Here is a 16,943-nt window from a genome sequence, read left to right as displayed (position 1 = left end):
ACTATGTTCCTGAGTTTGTTCAAACTCATGTCTATTGGGTCAGTGATGCCACTTGACCATCTCATCCTCTGTCCCTCCCTTTTCCTCTTGCCCTCAATCTTTCCCAGCATCCGAGTCTTTTCCAATAAATGAGTCTGCTCTTCACATCAGGTGGCCAAAGTATTGGCACTTCAGCATCAGTCTTTCCAATGAATGAATATTCAGGGTTGATTTCCTTTAGGATTGACTGGTTTGATCTCCTTGCTGTCCAAGGGACTCTCAAGAGCTTTCTCCAGGACTACAGTTCAAAAGCATCACTTCTTCGGTGCTCATCCTTCTTTGTGGCCCAACTCTCACATCCATACATGACTACTGGAAAAACCATAGCTTTGACTGTACAGACCTTTGTTGGCAAAGTGATGTCTCTGCTTTTTAATAAGCTATCTAGATTTGTCATAGCTTTTCTTCCAAGGACCAAGCATCATTTAGCATTCAGGTCTCAGTTCAGATGTCACTTCTTCAATGAAGTGTTCCCTGAACAACTTCCACCTCCTATCTCTCTGTATAGATACCCTACTGGTATCCATAGAGTTGAGTTGTATGGTAATTTTGTAATTTTACACTCTTTGATCTTTCCTTTCCTACTATACTTTAAAGATCAGTGAGGAAAAATATCATGGCTATTTTTTGTTCAATACCCTAGTCCTAATGACCAACATAGTGTGTGATTCATTAACATTTGTTAACATAATGAATAATGAAACATTACATGATTAAGAACTTAAAAAACAAAAATCTGTATGAGTCTTTAATTATGCTGTGGGCTTCATCTGCTTGTGACTTTAGGAATGCTGTATTCATTTCTCTTGAGACAATTTTATCCTTATAGCTTGTGGACTTCCTAGAATTTCTTGAAGGAATTGCAGCCCTATTTTGGTCCAGTTGGCCATACGCACTGTATATATTGTATGAGTAACACATGTGCAGACACATGTGGGTGTTTTCAGTCCCGGTGCTCTGTTCAGAGTTTGCTAAATCATTTTTGTTGGAGCTAGAAAATCAACTTAAGAGAATTTTTGTTCCTTAGCACATATATAATGTATTTCATCTTAATTTGCCTGGACAGGGGTTGATTTGTTAAGGGATTTTTAAAGGTAAATTGTATATTTTGCCACTTGTGGAACTATATTGTTATCAATATACATTTAGAAGAGAGTGGGTCTAAAATCTGCAATTCTTAGTATGAGAGATGATGACACTAATCCAGTACAAGAAATGCATGCTCTTAGACTTTTTATTTGTGTTTGCCACAGCAATAAGAGAGTCATAGTGTCATGTATTCTCTGAATTAGTAATAGTGGGCTCTAGCTGTAATCAGACAGATCTGAGTTCAAAGCTTGCATCAGCTAATTACTGACAAGGCAGTCTTGAAAAAGGCAAGTGTTTTTTCCTCTACCTTTATTTTCCAATCTATTAAATATCTACCTTGGATGATATCATTATGGATGAATGAAATAATTTATATTAACTATCTACAGTTGTGACTAGCACATAGCAATTGTTCAAAATATAGCATTAATAATTGCTGAAGATATGAAGATAATGATTACCTTGGGCATTTTAAGATGGCCAATTAAGAATGGGATCTTTGATTATGAAAGAGGACATTCCTATGTATGTACAATGCATACTGTCCGATGTGAGGATCAAGTTTATGACCTTGACATCATAGTCTTTATTTCAGCTTCTGAGCTCAGTAATAGCCACTTGTATATTCACTTCTTTTAAAAATATGCAGTCTCAATTGTGCTAAATAGCTTATTTACTGAAAAATATCTAGAGCCCCAGACTTAGCTATCCCTTATCAAATGTCTTTGTTTAATATTTTCTTTCCTTTCTTCTTTAAACGCAATCTAACTCACCTGTCCTCCAAGCTGTTTCTATTGAATAACAGAGAATTGCTCTGGATGTAACTATAAACTTGTATATAACTGTTGTCCTAAAATACAGCATACCTCTGGGTTTACTGCTAAACTCAAATAGGAATTTACAGTTACTGCCTCTACTTTTCTGTATCTTCTCTTCATTTTTAACAATCCTGGAATTTATCATCTTCTCCAAACACCTTAATTTGCTCAGAGATGAATAGCTACCTCTTGCTTGTGACATCTGGTAGACTCCCCTTAGTCACCTTTCTCTTTGATGTCTGTACAGGTTTTTGTAACAGTACTCTTCTTAAAATATTCTGATCTATAAGATCTCATTATACCAAAATAGCCAGATTTCTACTTTCTTGGGATTCTTTCCTTTTTTTTTTTTTTTCAGTCTTTCTGTTAAAAATCATAACTGTCACCAAGATTAAGTCTTTGACTTCTTCTATCTCTCAGTTTTCTCCATTTACTCCTGTGGCTTCAATTACTGCCTCACAAAGGTGAGGAAAGCCTGACCTTACCCTGCAGTTCCAGATACTGCATATTTTATTTTTTATTAGTGTGTTATACTGTTTTGTTGAGTACAAACTGCAAAACTTGTCAGATTATTACCCAAATTGGACTTTCATGCTTTTATAAATGATGACTGCATTCTCACATAAATAATAATAAAACATTGTGTTCAGTGTTTATGTCCTCACTTTCTGCAGGTTCTCAAACTCAGAATTTTTTTTTTCCTTTACAATGCCTTCTAGATTTTCTGCCTTAGCCTCTAGCACTCCTGAATTTTTACATTGGCCTCCTGATACAGCTTTCCACAGCTGTATCACTGAGGCTTTTCCAAACTATCAGATAAAACCTCTCCAAACCAGTATCTAATTACCACATTCCTTGCTATAGAATGTTCAGTAGCTTCAAGTGGTATATTCAGTGTCCTGGGCATGCATTTAAATTCTCTTAATATAGCCATATTCTTACACCTTCTCATTCTGTCAGTTATTTTTTGTGGTACAAAAAATATCACTTACCATGTTACTTTTCTCTACATATGGTGAACTCACTCTTTTTTATATACAGTTGACTCTCAAGTAACTGCATGGGTCCACTTACATATGGATTTTTTTTAATAGTAAATACTACAGTACACACAATCTGCAGGTTTTAAGTCTTCAGATGTAGAACCACAGATACAAAGGAACCACGTATACAGAAGGTCCACTACTTATTACACTCAGATTTTTTACTACAGGGCAGATCAGCACTCTTAACTCATGCATTGTTTAAGGGTCACTTGTATATCCAAATCCTATCCATTCTTCAAAGACAGTTAATCTTTTTGCTTCTTTATGAAGCTTTCCTTGACTATATGAAATATTCTCTTCTCTGAACCATTGTGATTCCTGCTGATGCCAGTGTTACTCAGACATCAGTAATGTATAGAACCACTTAAAAGGGGGGGAAAAAATCCCACTTTTGAGTTAAAATAGCAGCAAAACTTCTGAGTGGTGATGTGATCAGAGAAGGGGGACGGTTTAAACAACTTTAATTTACTTTCTTCATTGGGAAATTAGACATTTTATTTTGAATATGATCTTCTAAGCTTAATTTTGGAAGCTTTATGTAACTCATTTTTATGTAAGATATTTGTGTCTTATCTTTCCAATTCAATTCTAAGCTCGTTGAGTCCAGAAGTCATCTCACCTCATATTTGTATGCAAATAGGAAGTAAGTGTTTGTTTCTGTTTCCATTGCTGCATGCTGCGTTCATGTAACAAAATGGACGTACTTGTATGATTTAGTATTACTGAAAATTTATTCTCCATTGGAAATGCTGATTTGAAAAGCACAGACCTCTAATCCCAGGCATTGCCACCAGGTGGGGTGTCTGCTACCTCTTGGTAAACAGCAAATAATTGTCAACAGTTTCAGGAATTTGCATAATTAATCAATAGGAGACAACTCTGGGATTAGCTATTATATCTTTTTATCAGTAGCTTTGAAAATTAGATTTTTATTAGAGCTATGTGTAGCTATACAGAAATACTGAGAAGAATGTTTAATGTTTTAATATAATTTTAAAACAGACCTATTCACCCAAAAGTTGGCATCTGCTCAGTCTCTGTTCTACACCAAATGAAGTCTTAATTTTGCCTTTTTGTGCGTACCTTTTCTTCTATCCAACTTTATCTTACCTTCTTGTTTCACTTGAGGCATTACATTCCTAACCACTGCTAAAGAGTATTTCCTAAAAAATACCTAATTGTGTCTTGCTCCTAGCCCTCTGATCCCTTTCAGGGTGACATCAGATTGCCTGGTGTGGCCTTACTTATCATTTTACTTAATTATCTTATTATCTTACTTGTCTCCAGCTCAAGTTTCAAAACCCTTTGTTCATCTCCCAGGGAAGGTTGGTCTTTCTTGCCCAGCACTCAGCGGTTTCAGGGACACACATCCACCATCTCTATGCCCTCCAGCTGTTTCCTCCTCCGAAAGCTTTCTGATTTACAGGAGTTCTATGAGCAGAACTTAAGTTAATTTGCTCCATTCCAGGATTCACTGTGTTTCTAATCAAGCTACCCATTTTGCTTTTTCTCACCTTATAATTCATAAGCTATTGGGAAGCTTTTTAACATAGAATACAGTCACCAATTGGCTCATGATAGTTTTGTATTCTCAGTGTTGCTCCAAAAAACTTCTCAACTTGAATTTATGACAGCTTTTATAGATAGTTTTTTTCTTTATATAGGTGTTGAAATCTCACATCGAAAGCCAAAACCAACAGAACAATAGGGAAAGTCAGTGAGAAAAAAGAATTAGGAGAAACTCAAGATGTATTTCATGTTTTATTGACTTTTACAGGTTATGTAGAAGTGCTGGTGATACCTGCTGGAGCAAGAAGAATCAAAGTTGTGGAAGAAAAGCCAGCACACAGCTATTTAGGTAACCTGTGTTAGAGACACAGAGCCCATCCAGGTTCGAGCTTAGCTGCCTTGCCCTGGGAGTTCTGTGATGACCAGAATGTCAGTGTGTGTCTAGTTACATGTATGAATTTCCCAGGAAGCATCTCTTGTCAAGTAGGGACTTCCCTGGAGCAAAAGCAGTGTGGTTGACTGTGCATTTTTTGGCAGCAGAGGCAGGGGGGAGGTATTAATTACTTCTTCATGTTAGTCCACAATAAGGAACAGATACTCGTTAGAGGATTTGGATATGTTTTGTTTCATATACATATATATATTTCACATATGCATACACATAAATATACACATATCCATGTTTGTTGCATGTGCAAATGCATACATAGAGGTGTGTGTGTGTATATTTGCTGATTGCTCTATAATTTGGAAATCTTGTGGGATTCTTAAAAAAAATTCTGTGTACTAAGAGGACTTGATCTTTTAATGGAAGACAGTGAGTCCCTTGGACTGCAAGGAGATCCAACCCATCCATCCTAAAGGAGATCAGTCCTGGGTATTCATTGGAAGGACTGATGTTGAAGCTGAAACTCCAATACTTTGGCCACCTGATGTGAAGAGCTGACTCATTTCAAAAGACCCTGATACTGGGAAAGATTGAGGGCAGGAAGAGAAGGGGATGACAGAGGATGAGATGATTGGATGGCATCACCGACTCAATGGACATGGGTTTGGATGGACTCTGGGAGTTGGTGATGGACAGGGAGGCTTGGTGTGCTGTGGTTCATGGGGTTGCAAAGAGTCGGACACGACTGAGCAACTGAACTAACTGTGCTGTCTTTTGCCTCACTTCAGGTGTACCCATCTATGAAGAAAGTTTTTTGTTTTTAATTTTGAAATAGAAAAGTTGGCTTATAATATTTTGTTAGTTTCAGGTGTACTGCATAGCGCTGACATATGCATACATTATGAAATGGTCGCCACAATAAGTCTAGTAACCATCTGTCCCCAAACAAAGTTATTACAATATTATTGATCATATTCCTTATACTATATCTTATATGACCTGCATTGTGTATTTCATCACTGGGGCTTTCACCTATATCATGTACCCACTACCTCCTCCCTCTGGCAGTCACCCCTTTGCTCTCTGTATCTAAGAGTTTCTTTTTATTTTAATTTGTTTGCTTGTTTTCAATTTTTAAATTCCACATGTATGTGAGATCATACAGCATTTGTCTTTCTTTGTCTGACTTATTTCATTTACCATAGTATCCTCTAGATCTAAATATTCATTGCAGATGGCAAGATTTCTTTTTCTTTTGGATGATTAATAGTCCATTATGTATATAAACCACACTGAAATACTTTCCCACACCATATACAGAAATAAACTCAAAATGGATTATTTAAATTTAAGACCAGAAACAATATAATTCCAAAAAGAAAACATAGGTAATAGTTCTTTGACAACAGTCTTAACAATATACATATATATATCTTTTGATCTGTCTACCTAGGCAAGGCAAATGAAAGCAAAATAACCAAATGGGACTATATCAAACTAAAACCTGTTAACAAATGACAGGTTCTGTTTTCTTTATCTATTCATCTATCATTGGACACTTAGACAAATGAACGCTTCTATACCTTGACTATTGTAAATAATGCCACACTGAACATCAGGGTGCCTATCTCTTTTTGAATTAGTACTTTTGTTTTCTTTGAGTTAATACCTAGGAGTGAAATTGCTGGATCAATTCAGCAATTGAAGTTCTGTGTTTAACTTTCTAAGGAATCTCCCTACTGCCTTCCATAGTGACCACACCAATTACACTCCCACCAACAGTATAAGAGGATTTTCTTTTTTCCACATACTGCCAACACTTGTTTTTGTCTTTTTGATGATAAACATTCTGACCGATGTGAGGTGATATCTCATCATGGTTTTGATTTTCATTCTCCTGATGATTATTAATTCTGAGCATCTTTTTATATATCTGTTGACCATCAGAAAGTCCTTGAAAAAAATTTCAGAGCCTCTGCCCACTTTATAATTGGATTGTTTAGGAATTTTTGATGTTTATTGTATGAGTACTTTGTATATTTTGGATATTAACTTCTTACAGGATATATTGTTTGCAAATATCTCCTCCCATTCAGTAAGCTGCCTTTTCATTTGTTGACAAATTTTTAGTTTGACATATTCCCATTTGGTTACTTCTGCTCTTGTTTGCCTTGCCTGAGTAGACAAATCCCCACCCCCGAAAAAAGTATTGCTAAAACTGCTCTCAAAGAGCACACTACCTATGCTTGCTTCTAGGAATTTTGTGATTTCAGGTCTTAAATTTAAAACTTTGATCCACTTTGAGTTTATTTCTGTATATGGTGTGGGAAAGTAGCTCAGTTTGATTCTTATGCATGTAGTTGTCCAGTTTTCCCAATACCATTTGTAGAAGAGCTGTCCTTCCTCAATGTATATTCTTGTCTCCTTTGTCATAGGTTAATTAACCATAAAAACATTAATTTATTTCTGGTCTTTCAGTTCTATTCTATTGATCAGTGTCTGTCTTTCTCCATGTTTGGTACCAGACTCTTAATTACTGCTGCTTTGTAGTATCATTTAAAACAAGGGTATGTGCGATACCTACCGTTTTATTCTTCTCTTTCAAGATTGCTTTGGCTATTCAGGGGCTTTTTGTTTCCAAATAAATTTTAGAATTATTTGTCCAAATTCTCTGGAAAGTTCAAGCAGTATTTTGATAAGGGTTGCAATAAATTTGTAGGTTGCCTTAGTGGTATGGTCATTTTAACAGTAAAAATTCTTCCAATTTATGAGTTCAGTATATCTTTCCATCACCTTTTGTTGTCTTCAGTTTCTTTTTTTTTCCAGTTTCTTTCATTAATGCCATATAGTCTTCCAATAGAAATCTTATACCTTCTTAGTTAGATTTACTCTTAAATATTTTATTCTTTTTGATGTAATTATAAATGGAACTGTTTTCTTATTTTCCTTTTCTGATGATTCATTACTAGTATTTAGAAGTGCAACAGATTTCTGTATATTGATTTTGTGTCCTGCTACTTTTCTGAATTAATCTATTAGTTCTAATAGTATTTTGGTGGCATCTTTAGGATTTTTTGCATATAGTATCATGTCATATGCAAAGAGTGATAGTTTTACTTCTTTCTTCCAGTTTGGATTGTTTTTCTTTGTTTTTCTTGTCTGATTACTGTAGCTAGAACTTCCCATACTATGTTGAATGAACATGGTGAGAGTAGGTATCCTTATCCTGTTCCTGATTTTAGAGGAAACGCTTTCACCTATTGAAAGCATTGAGTAAGATGTTGACTGTGCTTTTGTCATATCTGGCCTTATTAAATATCGAGGTATATGTCTTCTATTTCCACATCGTTAAAAGCTTTTTTATTCTAAATAAATGTTGATTTATGTCTAAATGTTTTCTGCATCTTAGAGATGACCTTTTTTTTTAAGTGTTCACTTTGTTTACCTGGCGTATCACATTGATTTGTGTATTGCACTATCCTTTTATCTCTGAGATGGACCTAACTTAATCATGATGTAGCGATCCTTTTAATGTATTGTTGAATTTTATTTTCTAGTATTTTTTTTTGAAGATTTTTGGATCTATGTTCATCAGGAACATTGACTTGTAATTTCCTTTTCCTGTCTTGTCTTTGTCTAATTTTGGTATCAGGGTGATACTTGCCTCATGGCATGAATTTTGAAATGTTCCTTCCTCTTAAATTTTGGAGAATAGTTTGAGAAGGATAATAGTTTAAAGAAGGATTTATCCTTCTTTAAATATTAGATGAATTTACATGTGGAACTATCTGGTCCTTGAGTCTTGTTTATTGGGAATTTTCTGATTAATGAATCAATTTCATTACTGGGAATTGGTCTTTCATACTCTCTCTTTCTTCCTGATTCAGTCTTGGGACACATATTTCTAGGAATTTATTCATTATTTACAGGTTATCCAATTTTTTGTATACAGTTACTCATACTAATCTCTTATGATCCTCTGTATTTTGTGGTGTTGATTGTAACTTTTTTTTTCATTTCTGATTTTATTTCATTGGTTGCTTGAGAAAATATTTTTAAATTTTTAAGTATTGCTTCTGGAAAAGCTATATTGTATCAGCTAATTTACTTAGCCCAATTAATAATGTTTAAATACATGATATAAAATAGTATATTGTCAAAATCTATATTGCTTATAAATTAATATTTCAAGCTAATTAAGTCATGTAAAATTCTCTTTGATAGTCATGGTATTCACTGACATCTAATATTATACATGTGGCAAAAGGCTATTTTTCCAGAGTTTAAACATCATATTTATATTATCTTTTTTCAAATTATTATATTTTTAGCTTATATTGGAGTGGGGCTTCCCAGGTAGCTCTGGTGGTAAAGAATCTGCCTACCAATGCAGGAGATGTAAGAGATGCAATTTCAATCCTTGAGTTGGTAAAGTCTCCTGGAGGAGGGCATGGCAACCCAGTCCAATATTCTTGCCTGGAGTATCCCATGGACAGAGGAGCCTGGCAAGTTATGGTTCATAGGGTCACAAAGAGACATGACTGAAGCTACTTAGCACAACACACACAGCACATAGTTGCTTTACAATGTCGTGTTAGTTTCAGATGTACAGCAAAGTGATTCAGTCATATTTAACCTTTTTCAGATTTCTTTTCCATTTAAGTTATTATAGAATATTGAGTAGAGGTCTGTATGGTATACAGTAGGTACTTATTGATTATGTATTTTATATAATAATGTATGTGTTAATAGCACCCTCATAATTTATAGTTCCCTTCAACCTTTTCACTTTGGTAACTGTAAGTTTGTTTTCTAAGTCTGTGAGTCTGTTTCTGTTTTCTAAATAAATTTATTTGTATCATTTTTTTTAGATTCCGCATATAAATGTTATCACATCATATTCATCTTTGTCTGACATACTTCATTTAGTATGATAATCTCTAGGTCCATCTGTGTTGCTACAAATAGCATTATTTCACTCTTTTTATTGCTGAGTAATATTCCACTGTATACATGTACCACATCATCTTTAATCATTCATCTGTCAGTGCACTTTTATGCTGCTTCCATATCTTGGCTATGATAAATAGTGCTGCAGTGAATGTCAGGGTGAATGTATCTTCTCAATTTCTGGTTTTCTCCAAATACATGCCCGGAATGGAATTGCAGGATCATATGATAGCTCTGTTTTTAGTTTTTTAAGGAACCTCCATACTGTTCTCCATAGTGGATACACCAGTTTACATTCCCACCAACAATGTAAAAGTGCTCCCTTTTCTGCACGCCTTTTCCAGCACTTACTGTTTGTAGATTTTTTGGCCATTTTGACTGATGTGAGGTGATAGCTCACTATAGTTTTGATTTCCTTTTCTCTAATAATTAATTATTTTGAACATCTTTTCATTTGTTTTATGGCCATCTATTTGTTTTCTCTGGAGAAATCTCCATTTAGATCTTATGCCCAAATTTTGACTGTTTTTTTATGTTGAGCAACAAGAACTGTTTGCATAATTTGGAAATTAATCCCTTGTAAATCACACCATTTGCAAATATTTTCTCCCATTCTATTGGCTGTCTTTTTTTTTTTTATGATTTCCACTTTTAATTAGGTTTATTTTTGTTTTTATTTTCATTAATCTAGAAGGTGAATCCAATAAGATGTTGCTGCAATTTATTTCAAAGAGTGTACTGCATATATTTTCCTCTAAGAGTTCTATAGTATCCAGTGTTACATTTAGGTCTTTAATCCATTTTGAGTTTATTTTTGTATCTGGTGTTAGAGAATGGCTACTCAGTTACCTGTTGTTGTTTAGTAGCATATTATTTAGCCTCCATATATTTGTGGTTTTTACACGTTTTTCTTGTAATTTATTCCTTATCACATAGTGTTGTGGTTGAAATACATGCTTCATATGATTTAAGTTTTCTTAAATTTACCCAGGCTTGCTTTGTAGCCCAACAAGTGGTCAGTCCTGGAGAACATTCCATGTGCATGCGAGAAGAATGTATATTTTGCTGCGTTTGGATGGACTGTTTTGTATCAGTTAAGTCTATTCAGTCTATTCTGTCATTTAAGGCCTATGTTTCCTTATTGGTTTTCTCTCGATGATCCGTCCATTTATATAAATGAGGTGTTAAAGTCCCCCACTATTATTGTGTTACTGTCAATTTCCCCTTTTATGACTATTGTTGTTCAGTCGCTCAGTCGTGTCCGACTCTGCGACCCCATGAACTGCAGCACACCAGGCTTCCCTATCTTCACCATCTCCTGGAGCTTGCTCAAACTCATGTCCACTGAGTTGGTGATGCCATCCAACCATCTTGTCCTCTGTCATCACCTTCTCCTCCTGCCTTCTGTCTTTCCCAGCATCAGGTTCTTTTCTAATGAGTCAGCTCTTCGTATCAGGTGATCAAAGTATTGGAGCTTCAGCTTCAGCATCAGTCCTTCCAATGAATATTCAGGATTCATTTCCTTTAGAATTGGCTGGTTGGATCTCCTTGCAGTCCAAGGGACTCTGAAGAGTCTTCTCCAATACCACAGTTCAAAAGCATCAATTCTTCGACACTCAGCCTTCTTTATAGTCCCAACTCTCACATATATACATGACTACTATAAAGACCATAGCTTTGGTTATACAGACCTTTGTCGGCAAAGACAAAGCTTTTTAATATGCTGTCTGGGTTTGTCATAGCTTTGACTGTTAGTGGTTGCCTTATATATTGAGCTCTCCTATGTTGGGTGCATATATATATTTATAATGGTTATATGTTCTTGAATTAATCCCTTGATCACTATCTAGTTTCCTTTTTATCTCTTGTAACAGCCTTCATTTTAAAGTCTATTTTCTCCTATATGAGTGTTGCTACTCCAGCCAAGAGTTGACTCATTGGAAAAGACCCTGATGCTGGGAGGGACTGGGGGCAGGAGAAGGGGACGACAGAGGATGAGATGGCTGGATGGCATCACCGACTTGATGGACATGGGTTTGAGTAAACTCTGGAGTAGAGTTGGTGATGGACAGGGAGGCCTGGCGTGCTGCGATTCATGGGGTCGCAAAGAGTCGGACACGACTGAGCACCTGAACTGAGCTGAACTGAACTCCGGTTTTCCTTTTCTTTTTTTGTCTCTCCTCAACAGATCAAGGTCAGCAAATGCCCTCTTTTGTTGGATTCTCAGTCTCCACATAATTTCCCAGTGTTCCCATGCTGTGGGGCTCAAGCCTGGGCCCTGCTGTATTCTCTGCTATACTGTCTCTCTCAGGAATCACTTTGGCTTCATTCTTTACATTTTTATTTGATGTAAATTATCAAATTTTCATGTATACCTCAGAAATAATGTCTAAATCAAAAACTTTATTTTCATCTGTGCAGAAACCTCTTTTTTAGTTTTCCCATTATAGTAAATGTCAGTGTATCAGTGTCCTATGACTGTTGGGACTGTTACCACAAACTTGGTGGTTTAAAATGAGAGAAGTGTATTCTGCCAAAGTTCTGGAAGCCATAATCAGTTTCACTGGACCAAAAATCAAGGTGTCTGCAAAACCATGCTCTTTGAAGTTTCTAGGGTGGCATCCATTCCTGATCTCTTCCAGATTCTGTGCTACCTGCATTCTTTTCCTTTGACCATAACACTTCAATATGTACTTCCCTAGAATCATTGCCTTCTCTTCTTTTTCTGTGTTCCACTCTTCCTTCCTCTTAAAAAGCTACATGTGATTGCATTTTAGGCCCACTATGGTAATATCCAGAAAAATCTCCCCATCTGAAGACCCTTAATTTAATCATATTTTCAATGTTATTTATTTGCCATTCATATGTTCCCGGGATTCCAACATGAATATCTTTACTCCCCTTAAAACCCTTTTTTAAAAAATTGTGGTAAATACATGTTAACAAAATTGACATCTTACCTATATTAAGTGTATAGTTTGATGGCATTGAGTACATTCACTATGTTGTACAGCTACCACCATCCATCTCCAGGACTTTTAATCTCATAAACCTGAAACTCTGTACCCATTAACTCCCCATCCTCCTCTCTTCCCATCCCCTGGTAACCTCCATCTTGCTTTTCTATCTCCATGAATTTGACCACTCTACATATCTCTTACATATGGAATCACACCATAAATATCCTTTTATGACTGACCTAGCCCTTACCATAATGCCCTCAATATTTAGCTATGCTATAGCATAAATCAACATTCCCATCTTTTTAAAGGCTAATATTCCAATGTGTGTACATATATATATGTATATATGTTTATATATATGTGTGTGTGTGTATATATATATATATATATATATGAGTAAAACACCTTTTGCTTATCTATTCATTCATTCTGTATTCTTGGGTTGCTTTCACATTTCAGCTATTGTGAATAATGTTGGTATGAATATGGATTTACAAATCTCTTTTAAAGACCTGGCTTTTCATTCTCTTGAGTATATACCCAGAAGTAGAATTCTTGGATCATACACTAATTTTATTTTTAATTTTTTTAGGAACTATGTAACATTTTCCACAGTTACCACACCATTTTCAATTTCTACCAACAGGTTACAAGGGTTCCAGTTTCTTCATATCCTCACCAACACTTGTTTTCTGTTTATTTTAATAGTAGCCATCCTGATAGCTACAAAGTGTTACCTTATTAGGGATTTGATTTGTATTTCTCTAATAATAAGTGATGTTGAATATCTTTTCATGCACTTGTTGGCTTTGTATAACTTCTTTGGAGAAATATCTGTTCAGGTCTTTGCCCATTTTTTATTTAGGCTGTTTGATTTTTTTGTTGTTTTTGATCAATTTTTTTCTCTATATATTCTGGATCTGAATCTTTTTATCAGATTGATTTTCAATATTTTTCTCCGAGTTTGTGGGTTTTTACTCTGTTAATAGTGTCTTTTCATGTAGTTTTCAATTTTCATGAAGTTTGTCTGTTTTTCTCTTATAATCTGTCCCTTTGGTTCAATGTCCAAGAAATCATTGTCAAATTCAATGTTGTGGAGCTTTTGCCTTTTATTTTCTTCTAAGATTTTTATAGTTTTAGGTCTGACGTTTAGAACCTTGATCCATTTTGAGTTAAATTTTATATGTAGTATTAGAATCCAACTTCAATTTTCTCCATGTGGATACTCCGTTTCCCCAGCACTACTGGTTGAAAGACTCTCCTTTCTCCATTGAATGATCTTGGCACCCATGTAGAAAGCATTTGGCCATATATGTGAAGGTTTAATTCTGGGATCTCTGTTCTATTCCACTGGTTCGTATGTCTGTTTTTATGCCAGTAACACAGGTTTTGATTACTGTAGCTTTCTAGTAAGTTTTGACATCAGGAAGTGTGCGTCTCCAGCTTTGTTCCTATTTTTTCAATGTTGTTTTGGTTATTCAGGGTCTCCTGAGATTCCCTATAAATTTTAGGATAGATTTTTTTTAAATTACTGCACAAAAAACCATCAGAATTTTGATAGGGATTGCACTGAATTTGTAGGCCACTTTGGATAATACTGACATCTTAATAATATTAAGTTTTCTAAGTTATGAATCTGAGATTTGTTTTCATTTATTTATCTTCTTTCATTTCTTTCAGAAATGTTTTGTAGTTTTCATTGTATACGTATTCACCTCTTTGGTAAAGTTAATTCCCAAGTATTTAATTATTTTTGATGCTATGCTACTGTAAATAGAAATCTTTTCTTGACTTCCTTTTAGATTGTTCATTATTAGTATATGGAAATGCAACTGCTTTTTGTGTTGATTTTATATCCTGCTACTTTACTGAATTTATTCGTTACTTCTAATGGGTTATTTTTTGCAAAATCTTGAGTGGTTTCTACATATATCATCTGCAATCAAAAATAATTTTAATTCCTCCTTTTTTATTTAGATGCCTTTTTTGCTCCTGAATTTGGCTCAGAAGCTAGTGTTTTGTTGAGGACTTTTGTATTATTATTCTTGAGGAAAATTGATCTTTAGTTTTCGTAGAGGTATGCTATCAGGAAAATGCACAACAACTGTGGGAAAAATTCTCACTGAAAACAATTTAAAATGTTGAGCAGGGCACAAAATGAGAGGGGAAAAAAGGAACACTTTTTAAATTTACCTCTGAACTGGAAAGAAGTTAGGATCCCTCACCTGCCAGAAACAAAATGAGAACAGGAAGCCAAAGTATAAGGCTGACTGAAGTCCCACTTATGCTTAATCCTGGTGATCAGTTTAGGCTTCAAGAGCCAGCAGGAACTGGACAGAAGACAAAGCCCAGGATCTTTACAGAGTAGAAGCTTAAGACCTCTATGTAAAGGGGGCCCCGAAGAATTTACAAGCTCAGTGTGAGCTCAGTGTGAGGAGACACCCTATGTGTTTCCTTTATACCATAAAAGGAGAAAATCAAGAGATGTGTCTGTGGTCACTTTGGCACTGAGTGAAGATAGAAAAGCTACTTTCCTGAGCATTTGTAAACCAAAGTAAATGTTCCTATGGATTTCTAGACCCAGTTTACTCTATAAAGTCCAAAACCCTCAAGACATTTCTTTTAATGAGGTTACCACGGTGGCTAGTATGTGCAAATGCAAGTCCTATTTGAAGATCACCTTTAAACCAGGCCTCAAAAGAATTCTATAAAGTTCAACAAATACAATTTTATAGGTAAGAAAAAATTTTAGGAAACACAGAAGGAAATAGAGATTATAAGCAAAAAATAAGGGAGAGCAGAATCAGGCATATATATTTGTATCATATACAGAAAACATAAAAATATTATGGCAATGTTTTTAAATATATAAAGGAGGGATTTAAAAATAAGAATTAACAAAAGTTGGCTAAATTTGTATTTAAAGAAGAAATATAATTTTTAAATAAAATTTTAAAAACTCAATTGATAGAAAATAAAATAGGAGACAAAAAACAAATATTCCTAACCAATAGGTTAGTTATAATGGAAACTGTATGTAGATGTTAGTATTTATTATCTACCATAAGAAAAATAGCATTTTTAGTAAATTTGGAGAACCGTCTGCCCTTGCTCTTCTATTTTATAGTAAATATTATATTAAAATTGGTATTCTTTTTTCCTTATATGTTTGAGCATTAATATTTTCTTTCTGGGAAGGTTTTATAATCCCCAAACCTAATTTCTTTTGTGTGTATGTGTGTGTGTTTATAACTATCCAGATGTTCTTTTTTTCTTGTGTCAGATTTGTTAATTGGTGTCTGCAAAAAAATAATACATTTAACTTATCCTATCAAATTTATTGTCTTGAATTTGTTTATACTATGTCCTTATTACACTACAATGTGTATAAGTACTATAACAATATTTCTCCTGTCATTTCCGATATTAATTTGTCTTTTTTCTTAATCAGAGTTTTGTCCATGTTTGCTCTTTTGAAACAACCAATTTTTAGTGTTATTAATTGCATCTATTGTTAATCTGCTTTCTATTCAATTGACTTCTGGTCTTATTTTCATCTTTGCTGTTGTAAATACCATTTTAAAGTGGAAAGTTGGGTAATTGGTTTTAGTCCTTTCCTCTTTGCTAATATGACAGTTTTTCTGTCTAGGCACTGCCGTAGCTGCATTCCACAATTTTTATAGGTCCTACTTTTAGTTTAAAATATTCCAAAATTACCATTATGATTTCTCCTTTGACACATGGGTTATTTGTAAATATATCATTTATTTCCAAATATTTGTACATTTTCTAATAGGTATTTTGTTATTGACTCCAGTTAAATCTATGTCTAAAGAGAATTTACAGTTGACCCTTGAACAACATGGGGACTGAGGGTGCCTCCCCTTCACAAAGCTGAAAATCCAAGTATAATTTATAGTCAGACCTCCATATAGACTTTTCCTCCATATATGCCATTTCTCTCTATCTGGGTTCAATTTAACATTTGTGAATTCAACCAACAGAGGAGGCAGGAATGGCGATCATGTGGTAGTGAGGTATTTAGCATTGAAAAAAATCCTTATATAAGTGGCCCACGCAGTTCACATGCCTGTAATACAAGGGTCAGTAGTACTGGGTGTGATTTCAATTGAGGCTTGTT

The 16,943-nt window shown here is 34.7% G+C and overlaps 1 protein-coding gene across 2 annotated transcripts in view; it reads left to right on the top strand.

Moving 5' to 3' along the window:
• ADAMTS19 (ADAM metallopeptidase with thrombospondin type 1 motif 19) overlaps window positions 1–16,943 on the top strand; it is a 252,521-nt gene that overhangs the window by 181,281 nt on the left and 54,297 nt on the right. For both annotated transcript variants that reach the window (XM_070465074.1, XM_070465073.1), the window contains one exon: window positions 4,770–4,850. In XM_070465074.1, coding sequence (XP_070321175.1) covers window positions 4,770–4,850 — 81 coding nt within the window. The remainder of the gene's footprint in view (window positions 1–4,769; window positions 4,851–16,943) is intronic.

This window comes from Odocoileus virginianus, chromosome 3 (assembly GCF_023699985.2).
Source record: "Odocoileus virginianus isolate 20LAN1187 ecotype Illinois chromosome 3, Ovbor_1.2, whole genome shotgun sequence".
Taxonomy (NCBI): Eukaryota; Metazoa; Chordata; class Mammalia; order Artiodactyla; family Cervidae; genus Odocoileus; species Odocoileus virginianus.
The sequence above is the reverse complement of the archived record's forward strand: the minus strand, read 5'-3'. Positions and strand labels throughout refer to the sequence as shown.